At 45.1% G+C, this 13,898-nt stretch overlaps 1 protein-coding gene across 4 annotated transcripts; it reads right to left on the bottom strand.

The window, feature by feature from the left end:
* Nucleotides 1-152: 152 nt before the first annotated feature.
* Nucleotides 153-13,818, bottom strand: ikbkg (inhibitor of nuclear factor kappa B kinase regulatory subunit gamma). Of its 4 annotated transcripts, XM_076045898.1 has the most exons (16): nt 13,503-13,818; nt 11,753-11,902; nt 11,345-11,607; nt 11,167-11,241; nt 10,961-11,068; nt 9,617-9,802; nt 8,163-8,224; nt 7,308-7,355; nt 6,275-6,377; nt 6,057-6,172; nt 5,807-5,959; nt 5,026-5,098; nt 4,107-4,241; nt 3,629-3,762; nt 2,848-2,924; nt 153-1,618 (listed from the first exon to the last, which is right to left on the bottom strand). In XM_076045898.1, exons 2-16 carry the CDS (start codon nt 11,889-11,891, stop codon nt 1,449-1,451), a joined length of 1,842 nt encoding a protein of 613 aa, XP_075902013.1. In that variant the 5' UTR covers nt 11,892-11,902; nt 13,503-13,818; the 3' UTR covers nt 153-1,448. The 4 variants fall into 4 exon arrangements, with proteins under 4 accessions (XP_075902013.1, XP_075902015.1, XP_075902014.1 ...); XM_076045900.1 differs by lacking the exon at nt 10,961-11,068; XM_076045899.1 differs by lacking the exon at nt 7,308-7,355 and having other exon boundaries at nt 13,503-13,817.
* Nucleotides 13,819-13,898: the final 80 nt, after the last annotated feature.

The following is a 13,898-nucleotide window of genomic DNA, read 5'->3' as shown; positions in this document are numbered from 1 at the left end:
GTGCAACCAGATTGGCGATGAATTGAGCCAGGATAACGGAGACAATCCCGGCTTAATCCCTTATCCTAACTTCATGCAGCGAGCCCCCGACCAGAAGAAATGTCCACATCAACAGTGAAACACCACAACCATCAGCAACAACAACAACACAAATTGGCTAATGAGTCATTTATTTAATTTTTTTTTGTAAATTTACAACAGTTCAACTATATGATATTTATATATATATATATATATATACTTATAGACAATTGTCACACAAACAGTGAAGTGGCTGTCGTGGTCATTTTCAGACAGATAAATAGCACAGGAGGAAAAGCCAGGATAGAATAACAGTCACAGAAAAGGTTTTGATGGTGGTGAAGGCGGGGAGGGGGGGGGGCAGCCTAGCATTAGCAATAAAGCAGCGGTGGCGCAGTCAAGCATGTACACAGGCACAAAACACAGAGAATGGCAACCTTTTTTAATAAGAGTAAATCCATCTCTAATACAAAATAATACATGTTTGAGGTACTGCAGACAGCAACATACATATATATGTATATATATATATATAAATATATATATATATACACATATATACACACACACATATATATACATATATATGTATATATACATATATATATGTATAAGTATATATATACACACATATATATATATACACACACACACACATATATATATATATGTATATATATATACATATATATATATATATACATATATATATATATATATATATATATATATATATATATATATATATATATACACATATATAAAACCAGACCTTATTTTAAATAATCTCTTATTTTAAAGCTCGACCTGTAATTCACATTGTCATTTTCAGTTGAGTTGTATTTTCTCCTCTTTAGGTCCAATGATTGACTTCAGTGTGTACAGTGTGAGTACTCTGGGTAAGGCAGCCAAAATAAACACTACTTTTGTGAGTAGTTAACGTCCCATGATTCTCCACCTTTCAGTGCAGATGGATGAGGACGCATTGAAAGTACTGCGCTTTTAAACCGATATTTTTTTTTTCGGAATACATTTTTCTTTTTTATGCCCGTCTTAGAGACAAGACAGACAGACAGAAAGAAAGAAAGACAGAAAGGAGCAAACTGACAAAGAAACAGCAGTTGTGCGTCAAGAACAGAGGGAGAACGGCCTAACACAGCAGCTGCAGGAGGAAAAGCTGCAGCAGAAATGGCCATTTTAATTTTTGAAGAATAATCTGAGACTGAGTGGCACCATCTTCATCTCGTCACTCCTCCTCATTCTAACGTCTCTCTTTCCTTTTAAATGGTGAATGAATAAGGTGCATGTAACATGTTCTCTACACGACGCTGGAAAAACTGCCTTCCAGACACGTCAGTGTGTGTGTGTGTGTGTGTGTGTTCCACTGTTACGCTGGGGTGCCGCCAGGTCTCACTCACACACTCATGTTACTGTATACAGTCCATGACGTGTATCTGTAGCGTGTCCATGTCTGGCGCCTGGTACTGACACTTGGGGCAGCAGAGGTCCGGCAGGTCTTCCGGTCCAGCGGTCAGATCACCAACCACTCCATGGGCCGGGTTCCGGAACGACGGTGCAGGGGGCGCTGTGTTGAAAGCTGTGCCAAGAAAAACACCCGAGTCAACGGAAAAATAGAGGGAAAAAAGTCAAAGATCTTAAAAGAATAGAATAAAATAGAGTGTCTAAATAATCTCATGTTAAGGAAATTTGCATAATTGCAGCAATGAGATGGTGCAAAAAGAAGGGAAATTCTGTTCATTAAAAAGGAATAAAAAATGGAATAAAATTTGGAGTAAGAAAGGAAAAGAACAGAAGGAAATTCTTGGAAGAAACAGACTGAGTGGAAAAATAATAAATGCGTGTTTTCAAAAATCTAAAGCTGAGGTATCTAAGATAGATTTTTTTTCAAGTTTCCAATTCGAGAATAAAGTTGAAATTCCGAGAATAAAGTTGACGTAAAAAAGACAAAAGTTTGAGACTAAAATGGAAATTTTGCAATTAATGTCAACGTGAGAATAAAGCCAAAAGGCTCTGTGCACCAGTCTACTGGAGTCCCTTGCTTTTCACCAGTTCCCTGATGACTGTGGCTGAACCTGGTGGGATTCACCTGTTCACTGCATATATATATGTTTATGTATATGTTTACTGTGAACTAACTGGCTTCATCCACCATCCATCCAGTCCACTCACCAAGGTCCACTGTATCTGCGGCGACTTTATTCATGAACCTTTTTTTTCTTTTTTTCAACGTCGACTTTATTCTCAAAATTTTGTCTTTATTTACAAATTTCAACTTAAAACCCGAAATGAAAACCTCAATAAAAACGTCCTTCCTGTCGTATTTCTTTCTCTTCCTGTGGCCCAGATCCTCTTTCGTAGGCATCGAACGCCTTTCAAGATGATGTGGGTGAGGAGGAAAGAGTCAGGATGGATGGCAAGAATTCTAGGTGCATACTGCCACCTAGTGCATAAACACGACATTACCAATCCTGAGTAACAGTTAGAAGTCACCATCGATGATTTTTTAAATCTTAGTAAGTTTGCTTAATTCAGTGCAAACTTATAACACTGCAATTAAAATAAAGAATAGATCATAATGATGATGAGAATCAACAATACCAATCATCATCAAACCAACCAACTATGCAGACACTGCAGCAGAAGATGTGGACTAGATTCCCCGAGCGGCTCCTCCAGGGTCTAGAACTCAACTCTAAGACGCTGTTGTTGTCACGTGGACGTGATGACGTGGCAAGAAAATGAAGAAATGCAGCAGTTTGCAGTTTGAAAGTCTTTTGTGCGTGCGTGTGTTGTGCGTTGCTGCACCTGGTTGAGGTGGGAGGAGTACGGCTCGTGCTGGGAACTCGTCAAGGTGCCTCAGCTTCATTTGCTCCATGCGTGCACTGGAATCAGAGGAGGTTCAGACAGTTTAGCTGCTGCGTCCACTGTCAGTGACAATATGGCAAATAGGACACAGCTACACAGTGGGATACTGAGTCAAGACAGCACCAACCGAGACCGAGACCTTTCGAGTGTCGAGATGGAGACCAGACAGAGAGACAAATGAACTGGGACCAAGGGTGCAGGGTGGCACTCTGGGTGGCAGCAACACAGTGAAACAAGGCAGCGGGTGGATTCTGTTCTGTTATTATCGTGTTATTACAGTGTTATTACAGTGTTGGCTGCGTCTCCACCGGGTCTGTTGTTCAAAAGCCCAGTCAGTCCGTCCAGTCCGAGACCGAGAGCCTTAGAAAGTGGTCTGGAGACGGAGACCAACGTCCAGGACTACAACACTATACTACTTTACTGAAGTACCGCATGCTGACAGCTAGATGGCAGTGAATGTCACCTTAAAATGCTTGTGCGATATTTGATGAGTGAAATTTAAGGTTCATTGTTCAGCACATTCATGACTGTAGAGCCCCTGGAGAGCAATAATCAGTAAAGATCTCTAACAACACATCAGAAAACAAAAGGAAGGAACTCCAGTGGCAGCGGACTGCAGCGGCCGGATTCCAGAAGCACACAGCTGACCTGCTGCCACCGACTCGGGCCTACCTGGTCTCCCATTGCCTTTGCTTTGGAAAATCAAGGGCAGGATTTTTACCGTGTGGCTTCCTGTTTGAGTTTTTCAATCTCAGTCACGGCCTTGGTCAGCTGGTCCTGTAACTCCTCCTTCTTCTGGTTCAGCTTCTCTCTCGCTTCCCGTTCTGCCAGGAAGTCGGCCTTGTAGATCTCAGCCTGCACAAACACAACTGCCAGTCAACAAGGAGCCACGCGGCAGCACCGCGAAGCCAAGTCCACTTTTAATCGTCGTCTTAAAAAGAGGGGCTAATGCTAATTTACTGCAGACTTACTGAAGCATTCACACTAGCAGTCAAAAGTTTTGACGCCTTCGCATGCATTTTTTCCCTCAACTTTCTCCACTGCAGACAGACGATGAAGACAACAACTTTCCAGTGGTGTGACTCTGGCGAGGAAAGACTGACTGTTCTGCATGCGTCAGTCCACTGCACTGCTATTCAGAGCTGCAGATGGTTCTGATGGTGTCCGCGAGTCTGCACCGTGCTACTGCACCGCTGTACCTGAGCAGTGAGGACGGGCACCGTCTCCAGGGAGCCTTTCTGCTGCTCCACCTCCTCCTTCAGTTTGTCGATCAGGTCCTGCTTCAGCGCCAGCGCTCGCTCCGCCTCCTCCAGTCGGCTGCACAGGTCGCCGCCCTGCCATCAAACACCCACATCAATGCAACGCAACAGCCGAGAACCAATCACACAGAGTAAGTTAGACCAGGCGTGGGAAAACTACGGCCCGGGGGCCATATGCGGCCCGTTAAGCTTCTTAATCCGGCTGACAGAACTTGAAGAAATGATATTAATAGTCAGCGAGTCATCAAACGGCTGCAGTTCCTCCATGTTGAGTCATTTCAATAAAGAGCCAAACACCCTGGTGGTTCTACATGGTTCAAGGTGGTTCTGGATGGTTCTAAGAGCTAAACACCCTGGTGGTTCTGGGTGGTTCTAAATGGTTCTAGGTGGTTCTAAGAGTTAAACACCCTGGTGGTTTTGGATGGTTCTAGATGGTTCTAAGTGGTCCTGGATGGTTCTAAGAGCTAAACACCCTGGTGGTTCTGGATGGTTCTAGGTGGTTCTAAGAGCTAAACACCCTGGTGGCTCTGAATGGTCCTGGATGGTTCTAGGTCGTTCTAAGAGCTAAACACCCTGGTTGTTCTGGATGGTCATGGGTGGTTCTAGCTGGTTCTAAGAAACACCCTGGTGGGGCTTCACAGACTCTGACTTGGTTGCAACTTTGCTTCATTTTCCATTGACATTACAGCAACATGTTTTCTCCAGGATAGATTGTCTCCTCCTATGAGGAGGCTCACCACAACATTCCATCCATCTGCTGCTGCTCCACTACCCCCCTCTGGCCCACTGTAGAACCCAGTATGGCCCCACCAGTCCAACAGTTTGCCCACCACCTCAGTTAGCGTGACTGCGTGTTTACCTCAGTCTTGAGTTTGGAGTCATAATCTCGGAAGAGACAGGTGTAGGCGTGTTGCAGCTGGGTCAGTTTCTTCCTGACAGCAAAATGTGAAACAGATATCACAGCTTGTCAAACATCATTTAGACGGTCTGGTCTCAAAATCCACACAAAGCAGAGCAGAACCTTTTCTATTAACCTTATAAAAAAATAAAAATAAAAGAGAAATAATTTTGTCAGCCCAAGAGGCCTCGACTGCGTGATGCAAGACTTGATTGTGTTCACGGTTCTGTTGACTGGCTGGTATGTTTGGCTGAGGTCTGTGCTCAGTGCAACCCAGAGAGACTGAGATGTCCAGTGTGTAATATTTGGCCTGATTTATGATTTTTATACTGGTCAAAGCTTAATACACTGCCCATAAATACATGAGTATGAGAATGATCGCAGTACAATAAAAGTCATTTGGTTTAATTGGTAAGAATATACAAAGGTCAATGACCTTTCTCCCAGTTAGCTGCCATCTTGCACCATCACATTTCTAAGGAAGCATGGTGTGGACAATACAGCTGCCTGACAGCAAGGTTGATATTTAGGGTGAACGCTGGCGTTTAAAGTAAACCAGTAGTTCGCTGGAGAGCTCAGGAGAGGGCGAGTGAGCGATAAGAGAGTTGCAATCTGAACTCTGCCCACTCGATGTCGCTGTTTCCCACCCTGGACCTTTAAGACGCTACTTCATGGATGACTGATGGCTGATGCGTCCTGCTTGCTATGCTACTGAAGACTGGCGTGACCCGTACGACCCCACCTCTCCTCTGTGACGACGTGTCTCTCCGTCTTCAGCGCCTGCTCCAGGCCCTGGATCTGCAGCAGCAGCTTGTCCATGGCCACGTGATGCTGCTTCCTCTGCTGCTCCAGCTCACGCTCTGCTACCTGCAGCGCCTTCACTTTACCGCCCAGCCTGAACGCAGAGGAGACCCAACACGTAAGTCGTGCACCTGTGTGCGGGGAGTGCGACGTGCCCGGCTCGGCTCGACCCAGCCCGGCCCGGCTCGTACTTCTCCTCCAGAACTTGGCGCTCATGCTCGCTCTTGTCCAGGCAGCTCTGTCTCTCGTGCAGTTCTGCTAGCAGAGACGTCGCTTGAGCTTTCAGGGCCTCGCAGTCTTTCGCCAGCTGGAAGCAAACGGCAAACAGGGAAACTATTCGGTAAACAACAGGGAGTTTTGTTTCAAATTGAAAGAAAGACAAACTGGATGGAATGAATGGGATGTCTACCTGTGCACAGTCCTTGTCCTTCTGCTTGAGAAGAGCTTCAGTTCTGTCTCGCTGGGCAGAATTCTTCTGCAAGCAGTCCAGCTTCTCCTCCAATTCCCGATACCTGCAGACACATCAAATAAAACTCAATCAATTGTTCCTCCGCTACATTAAAGATGATTAAATGTCTTCTTTTTTTTTTTTAAATGGCATTCTAGAGCAGGGGTCACCAAGGTGGTGCCCGCGGGCACCAGGTGGCCGTCAAGGACCTCATGAGGAGCCCGCAGACCCGTTCCAAAAATTGCACAGCTCGTTGAGCTGCGTCTAAAATTCAGTTTTATCCAACCTTGTTGAGTCATTTTTGACTCTTCACATAGAAGAGTATCATTACTAATAATAATATATAACTCAGAGAGTTTGTTATTGCAGGAGAATCTCGCAAACTGGCAGCCCTCCATACGGCTCAGGAGCCGTGAAGTAGCTCTTAGTGCCAGAAAGGTCGGTGACCCCTGGTGTAGAGGTTTGAAACAACATGTGTTGAAGTCCAACATGATGACTTGATTCTTTTGATTTGTGTAGTCGATGGAATGGTGTCACGTCTCGGTTGGTCAAAGGCAAAGCGTGAAGAAACAGCGACATCAAGTGGTTACATTTTAAACTGCAGCGCTCTTTGATTCCCCTCCTGAGCTCGCCAGTCAACTACTCTACCCGTCCAAAGTTTGGACTCATACTTCTGATTTCATGGTTTGTCTTTCATTTTCATGACTATTGACATTGTAGATTGTCACTCAAGGCATCGACACTATGAATGAACACGTATGGAAAATGTATGAAACAAAAAAATGTGTAATAACTCAAACAGGTTTTATATTTGACGATCTTGAATTGCCAGCCTTCATATAAAATATATAGAACATATTTAGCTATTAAACTTTTTTTTTTCTTTTGCCACATTAATCCACATATCTTGATGTCGTCAGTGTGCATCTACAGTGGAGAAAGTAGTGAAGATGAAGAAGAAACAGGCGAGTCCAAACAGAGCTGAGGGGCTCACCTGCCCTGTGTGGCCTGAAGCTGCTCTGTGAGTTTAGCCAGGCTAGAGCTGCAGACAGGCAGAGAGAGAGGGAGAGCGAGAGCAAGAGAGAGAGAGAGAGAGAGAGAGAGACAGAGACAGAGACAGAGACAGAGACAGAGACAGAGAGTGAGAGAGAGAGAGAGAGACAGAGAGCGAGCGAGAGAGAGACAGAGAGAGAGTGAGTGAGACAGAGAGCGAGCGAGCGAGAGAGACAGAGACAGAGACAGAGAGAGCGAGCGAGAGAGAGAGGGAGCAAGAGAGAGACAGGGAGAGAGTGAGAGAGACAGAGAGACAGAGACAGAGAGAGCGAGCGAGAGAGAGAGGGAGCAAGAGAGTGACAGGGAGAGAGTGAGAGAGACAGAGAGAGAGTGGGAGAGACAGAGAGGGAGAGAGACAGAGAGGGAGAGAGACAGAGAGGGAGAGACAGAGAGAGAGAGAGTGGGAGAGACAGAGAGAGGGAGAGAGAGAGAGTGGGGGAGACAGAGAGGGAGAGAGAGAGACAGAGAGAGAGAGAGAGAGAGAGAGAGAGAGTGGGAGAGACAGAGGGGGAGAGAGACAGAGAGAGGGAGAGAGAGGGAGGAGGCAGTGAAGACTGAGGTTTTAGTGAAGCAGAGGAGCAGCTCTCACATCAACACACACAGGGTTTAGTCCAAAATGATGCAGTAGTTAATAAAACAGAGTTACACACACACACACACACACACACACACACACACACACACACACACACACACACACACACACACACACACACACACACAGTGTTAAGTGGTTAAGTTGGAGGCAGTTTTGAAAGGTGTTTTGTGTGTTGGATGAGACTACGAGTTGTCGTACCAGTCGGATGAGTGCTGAGCATCAGAGCGATGCTGCACAGCCTCGTCAGTCACACTGCTCGCCTGCAAACAAACACACAATATCAGAGATTATTAGAAAGTAGTCAAACACCAGCTAGTGCACTGCATTACACTGTAGCACACTGAATGTCATATTATGGCAAATTGTCACTTTGTTCTTTATAATCGTTTTGTTGATCAACCACAGCCTTTTTTTTTTCATAAGAACCTATGGTTCAAATACATAAACTGTTTTCACTTTAAATGTAAAGTCAATGCAAAAAACAAAACGTTGTTGAACAAAGCAACAACACTGTGCTTGTTGAGCTGTGATGCAGGCAGACGAAGTGCGTTGCTTCATGTACACTGTGTGGTGGACAGGATTTGAGCTGAGGCTGCAGGTTGAGAGTCCCTGACTGGAAATAGAAGTGATTCCACTGAACTGGAGGTTATATTTAGGCCTCCAGTGCAGTCCTCACCACTGATAAACCAGTGAGAGTGAACGCACCTACGCCGCCTTCTAGCTTCTAGTCAGTCATCACTGTTTCTCAGGGCCAATTAGACACTGATAAACATCTGGAATTAGAAACATTCTCTGCATTACTGTTGACGACTTGTTTACACTGGACCAACAAGGCTGTTTTCTTTTCCTGAAAAACAACATCATGTCCCTGTGCTTTCAAGTTGTGTGTTAATGTTAACCTGAGACTATTCACTCATACAAGCTACGCAAGTTGGCCTGACTGAATGTGCAATATTGTCTGCCCAAATGTATGAGACAAACTGGCGGTAGAAGATACTTACAGAAGCGTATTGCATTCACTTGGCAAATGAAAAGAAAATCTCTGTTTTTCAGTGTAATTATTTCTGTTTTTCGTGCTATTTTTCCCCGCCCTGTTTCCCGAGTTTAGAGAGCATCGGAAACAATCGCACCCATTCTTTCACTGAGCGCTACTGTAGATATAATGGAAGCAAACATGGCCAGCTTGTTCACTTCAATCAAATTCTATTTTGACATGGGTTTAAAGACACTGGTATGGAAGCTACTTCCATTTCGAGAGCATTGTTTCCCAATCTCTCTAAACTCGGGAAAATAGGGCGGAAAAAAATTTGCACGAAAACCAGAAGCAGTGGCTTACAGAGCACGACTGCAGCCGCATTCTGCATTCTATCCTGAAATAAAGTGTTGCGATGCTAGCAGATGAGAAGCATCGATCTCATCCAAAGTGACTTCGCTCGTTGATAAATCTAAGCTGTCTGTCACTGCATCATTTTCTCCTGCAAGACGCTGCAGTGAAGAACAGGAGAATGAAAAACACTTTCTTCTATTATTGCAGCCATTATTGTTTGTGGATTGTTGTGTGTAAAATGATTCCAGCTAGATTCTAGCCGCTAGACTGACTGGAGCTCCATGCGCTCGGCTCGGCTTGGCTCGGCTCGGCTGGCAGTGCTGACCTGTGCTTGGGCCAGTTTGCTCTGCAGCTGCTCGATGCACCGTCGCATCCTCTCCCGCTCCTTCTCCCCCTCCTCTCTCTCCCTCTCCAGCTCTTCGTTCTTCCTCCTCAGCTCTCTCATTCCTTCCTCCAGCTTCTCCTTGTGGCTCTTCAACAGCTGGAGGAAATCATTTGCGCCTTCCACAGGCTATAAGAAAACACACACACACACACACGCACACACACAAACAACCATGCAATGAAATGTGGATGAGGCTGGAAATATTCAAAGAAGGAATTTGCAGTGAAGGGAATCATGCGATTGGCCAGCAGGTGCCAGAAGGTACAGAGACCAGGAAGTGAGAAGACTGACATGAGGGAGGGGAGAGAAGAGTGACGCAGCCTGGAGGTGATGAAGAGCTGGCTCAGTACCGGTGTTCATGCCATGATCCATATAAAAACACAGTTCACCTCTCACTAATGCATCACTTCATGCCTAATGTCTTATATGCAGAGATGCACCAACACCACCTTTTATACAGAGCGAGTAGAGGATGAGCGCTTGCATCTCAGTACTCTGCCATACTGATAGCCAGCACTTCATTAGAACAACATTCTGCAGCATGTTTTCCTAGAAGAGGTTTCACTGAAGCACAAACACAAATTTAACTAAATTGTCAAATCCATATGTATACACAACTGGTATCAGCGTCATCATAACAGCACAGATTATTTTCACCAGTACAAGCAGAGCACTCCACCACCCTGCTAGCGGTGCATCCCTACCTATACAGGTACCACCCGAAAAAACTAGAATATTTTTATTTTGGCAATTTAACATAAAAGATGAAATTTTATTGAGCCATTGCACGCAAATTGACATCTCAAGCAGTTCCTTGTTGTAACTTTGCTGATTAAGATTTTCTGAAAGATTTGACTTCTAATTTTTTGAGTTTTTTTTAAGCTGCAAGACCTGATCAGCAAAATCCAAAGGAATAAAAGCTTGAAATATATTGATTTGATATTATTCCTTTATATAATATGTCACATTCACCTTTTAAGTTGAATTGCAGAAATACAGCAACCTTTGCAGCATATTCTAATTTTCTGGGTAGTACCTGTATGTGCTTGTATTGTTAAAAGGTGACATATCCATTACAGTTAAAAACCAGGGAAGTATTAATGAAAGGCCTTTGTTTAAGGGGAAAAATAGCAGGAAAGGTCAAAGTTGAGCCGTTTCTATGATCAGATTTCATATGTTAAGAACAAAGAGACACAGAGATGGGATTTTTTTTGGGGGGGGGCCTGATTTCAGCTGTTTGTTGCAGCAGCAGCAGCAGCAGCAGTTTGTGGTGAGCAGGCGTACCTGGTCACTCTGCCCGCCCACTAACCCCACCCCCACCTCTGACAGAGAGCTAGGGGGAGAGGAAGGCATGCTACTCAAGGAGCTATGCATGCTCGCATCACGCTGGACCTACAGACATAGCAGGCAAGACGCAACATCAGCAACCACATCCAGATATGAGTTAGAATGAACAAAAGACAACACAGGGTGCGATGATGGACTCTCACCAGGCTGCGAGGGGGCGTGGTTTGAGTGTGCTGGTCTGTCTCTTCAACCCTCTTCCTTTCTCGTGGATCTAAGGTCTACACAAGAACCCAAAAGGGAGTTAAAAAAATAAATAAATAAAGGAACATCTGATGCTGAGAATGTTCTTCTTCCATTTCTTGGACTGACGGCTGAGCGAACCTGGGCCCCCTCCAGCGCTCCATTCCTGGGCGGGCGGCCGTGTAGATCTTCAGTCTGGCTGGAGCTGCAGCGGCTGCCGGAGGAGGCCGGACCGTTGACCAGGCTCTGCAGGGAGTGGTTCTCCTGCGCCAGCCTCTCCACCAGGGCCCGGGCCTCCTGGAAACGAGAGCTGAGGAAGTCTCTTTCCTCCCTCGTCCTCCGCTGCCATCCCTCCATCTCCTCGCAGCGCTGCCGCAGCGCCTGGTTGCTCCGTCGCAAAGCCTCTGGAGGAGGGAACCAAAAGAAGAGTCGACAGGTGCGAAGAGTCAAAGAGGAAACTCCACGGACTCCTCCTCCACACCTAAGGGCCTCTAATTGCAATTGTCACCTAACCACCGGTCATCTGGTACATTTTATCTGCTGTTGTACCTCGAAGTTGCTGGTTGTCCCCCAGTAGCCTGGTCACCACCTCGTTGGCAGCCAACTCAGGTGGGACCCTGAGGGCCCCTCCACTCTCCTCTCCTGAGATGTCCCATTGCATCGGTCCATCAGGCTGCGGCTGCACCATCCTCCCGGACACTTCACAGCAACAAGCAGTGCACACACACACAGAAATTCAGAGGGGTTTTCCTTACACTTGAAATGCAGCTGCATATTAGAGGCTGCATTGTTTTTTTTGTTGGAGTCTGAGAATCCAGGCAACACCTTGAAACACCTGACTGCAAACCTCATCTGGGACTGTTGCCATAACCATAACCAGAGGTTCAACTCAGTGTCAGTGTGCTGTGTTGCTCGGCATTCATTCAAGTTTCGAATGTCATTTAAAAAAAAAAAATCTAATCTCATTTAGTATTACATGATATTTATAGAAAATATACATAAACAGGCATCCATACCATTCAGTAAAGCTGAATTATCCTCAAATCTCCAAGAAACACAATGCAGTTATTTAACAATGACTCTTCATTGCATGCAGGTTTCAACAACAACTACCTTCAGATAAGCCAGTGTTTTTCAACCACTGTGCAGCTGCACACTAGTGTAGCGTGAGATAATGTCTGGTGTGCCATGAAAAATGATTCCACTTCACTTAATTGATCTAAAAAAAAAAACAAAAACAACAACACCATTCCATTGTGGAGTGACTGTGCTTTAAAAGGAATGTGAGCCTGTTCAGCTTTGTGTGCATCTCAACAGGCCCAGGTTTCACACTGAGAGTATCAATAAATGAAGAGACTGTATTGTCATTATTAGGCAAAAAAAAAAAGTGTCATTTATTATTATGTTTGGTTGGTGGTGTGTCGTGTGATTGTTTCAATGTAAAAACAAAAACAAAAAACAAAAAAGGTGCCGTGACCCAAAAAAGGTTGAAAAACACTTAATTAACTATTCTTATTGCTAACAGGATGCAACATTAGAATTCTTAAAACGTTGCTTATCTTCTTGAAGTAATGCTGACTGCAATAATGATCAAATAATAATTCCAAAGTGTGCTGATCCTTACAGTGAGCTCCTGCTGCACAGGCCGTGATGGAAAAATTATTCATTAATTTTACTTTATCAAAGCCGACCAATTTTTTTTTCTTCCATTTTTTTCTTTTTCTTTCTTTCTTTCTTTCTTTCTTTTTTTTTTTTTTTTTTTTTTAAAGAAATTTGCATGATGAAGTCCCACGATATCACGGTATATCGCCGGTATATCGCTCGACGGCCAGCTCATGAGGCGACGTCGCAGGTTAACTTTCACTTTCAGTTTAACCTTTCCTCGACAACGTGGTGTCAGCAAAGCCTGGCGTGGCTATCCAGGGGTCCTACACACTTTCCTTCCCGACAGGTATCGATATCCTGACGATAACGCTCAGACGTGGAATAACCATGACGTCATCCAGATACAATAAAACCGCGCAGCTCGGGCTGTCACGTCTAGCGATTTTGTCTCCTTCTTCTTCTTCCTGATTCACAAATCGCCGCAGCAAAGCGACAAGTGTTCAATACAGACGTGTCACCCAAAATAAACCCACCACACAACACAGCCCACCTTTTAGCACTGACGTCTGAGGTTCTTTTGCATCTCCTCACTTTTAACGTAAACATTCTCTGATCATCTCCGCAAAGCTTTGCCATGTATTACATTGCCCCCCCACACACACCTTTAAGTATAAAAGTCCGAAATGTCTCTTACCGTTCGTCCCTTATTCCACTTTTGCTGTATAAATGACGAGCAGCAGTCAAGCTGCGAGCCACATAGGAAGCAGCGCTCGATGTTTTAGCCGACGTGAGCTAACAACTTAGCCTCGTACCGACAACCGCAGAGGATTGAAGAGAGGAATGTAGCAGCGGGCTAATGTGAAGCGGACTGACTGCCGTCAACGACGAGCCCAACCTTGTCCAAGGTTATGTCTTCACAAAGCGAGACATACTGTTTGTAAGGCTGTTGTTGTCGCACGTCGCTGCTAGTTGCAGTCGGGGTCGAGGATCAGTCTGAAAACCCCGAGGAGGAGACTCGCTGTCGTTAGCTGGAAACCAGCGGGCTTCGGTTCGTGGGTCCCTCAGCAAAGACTGACAGGCACGTTCACAA

Source organism: Nelusetta ayraudi, unplaced genomic scaffold (assembly GCF_046127955.1).
Source record: "Nelusetta ayraudi isolate G7.1 ecotype Tasmania unplaced genomic scaffold, CSIRO-AGI_Nayr_v1 ptg000088l, whole genome shotgun sequence".
In the NCBI taxonomy this organism is placed as follows: Eukaryota; Metazoa; Chordata; class Actinopteri; order Tetraodontiformes; family Monacanthidae; genus Nelusetta; species Nelusetta ayraudi.
The sequence above is the reverse complement of the archived record's forward strand: the minus strand, read 5'-3'. Positions and strand labels throughout refer to the sequence as shown.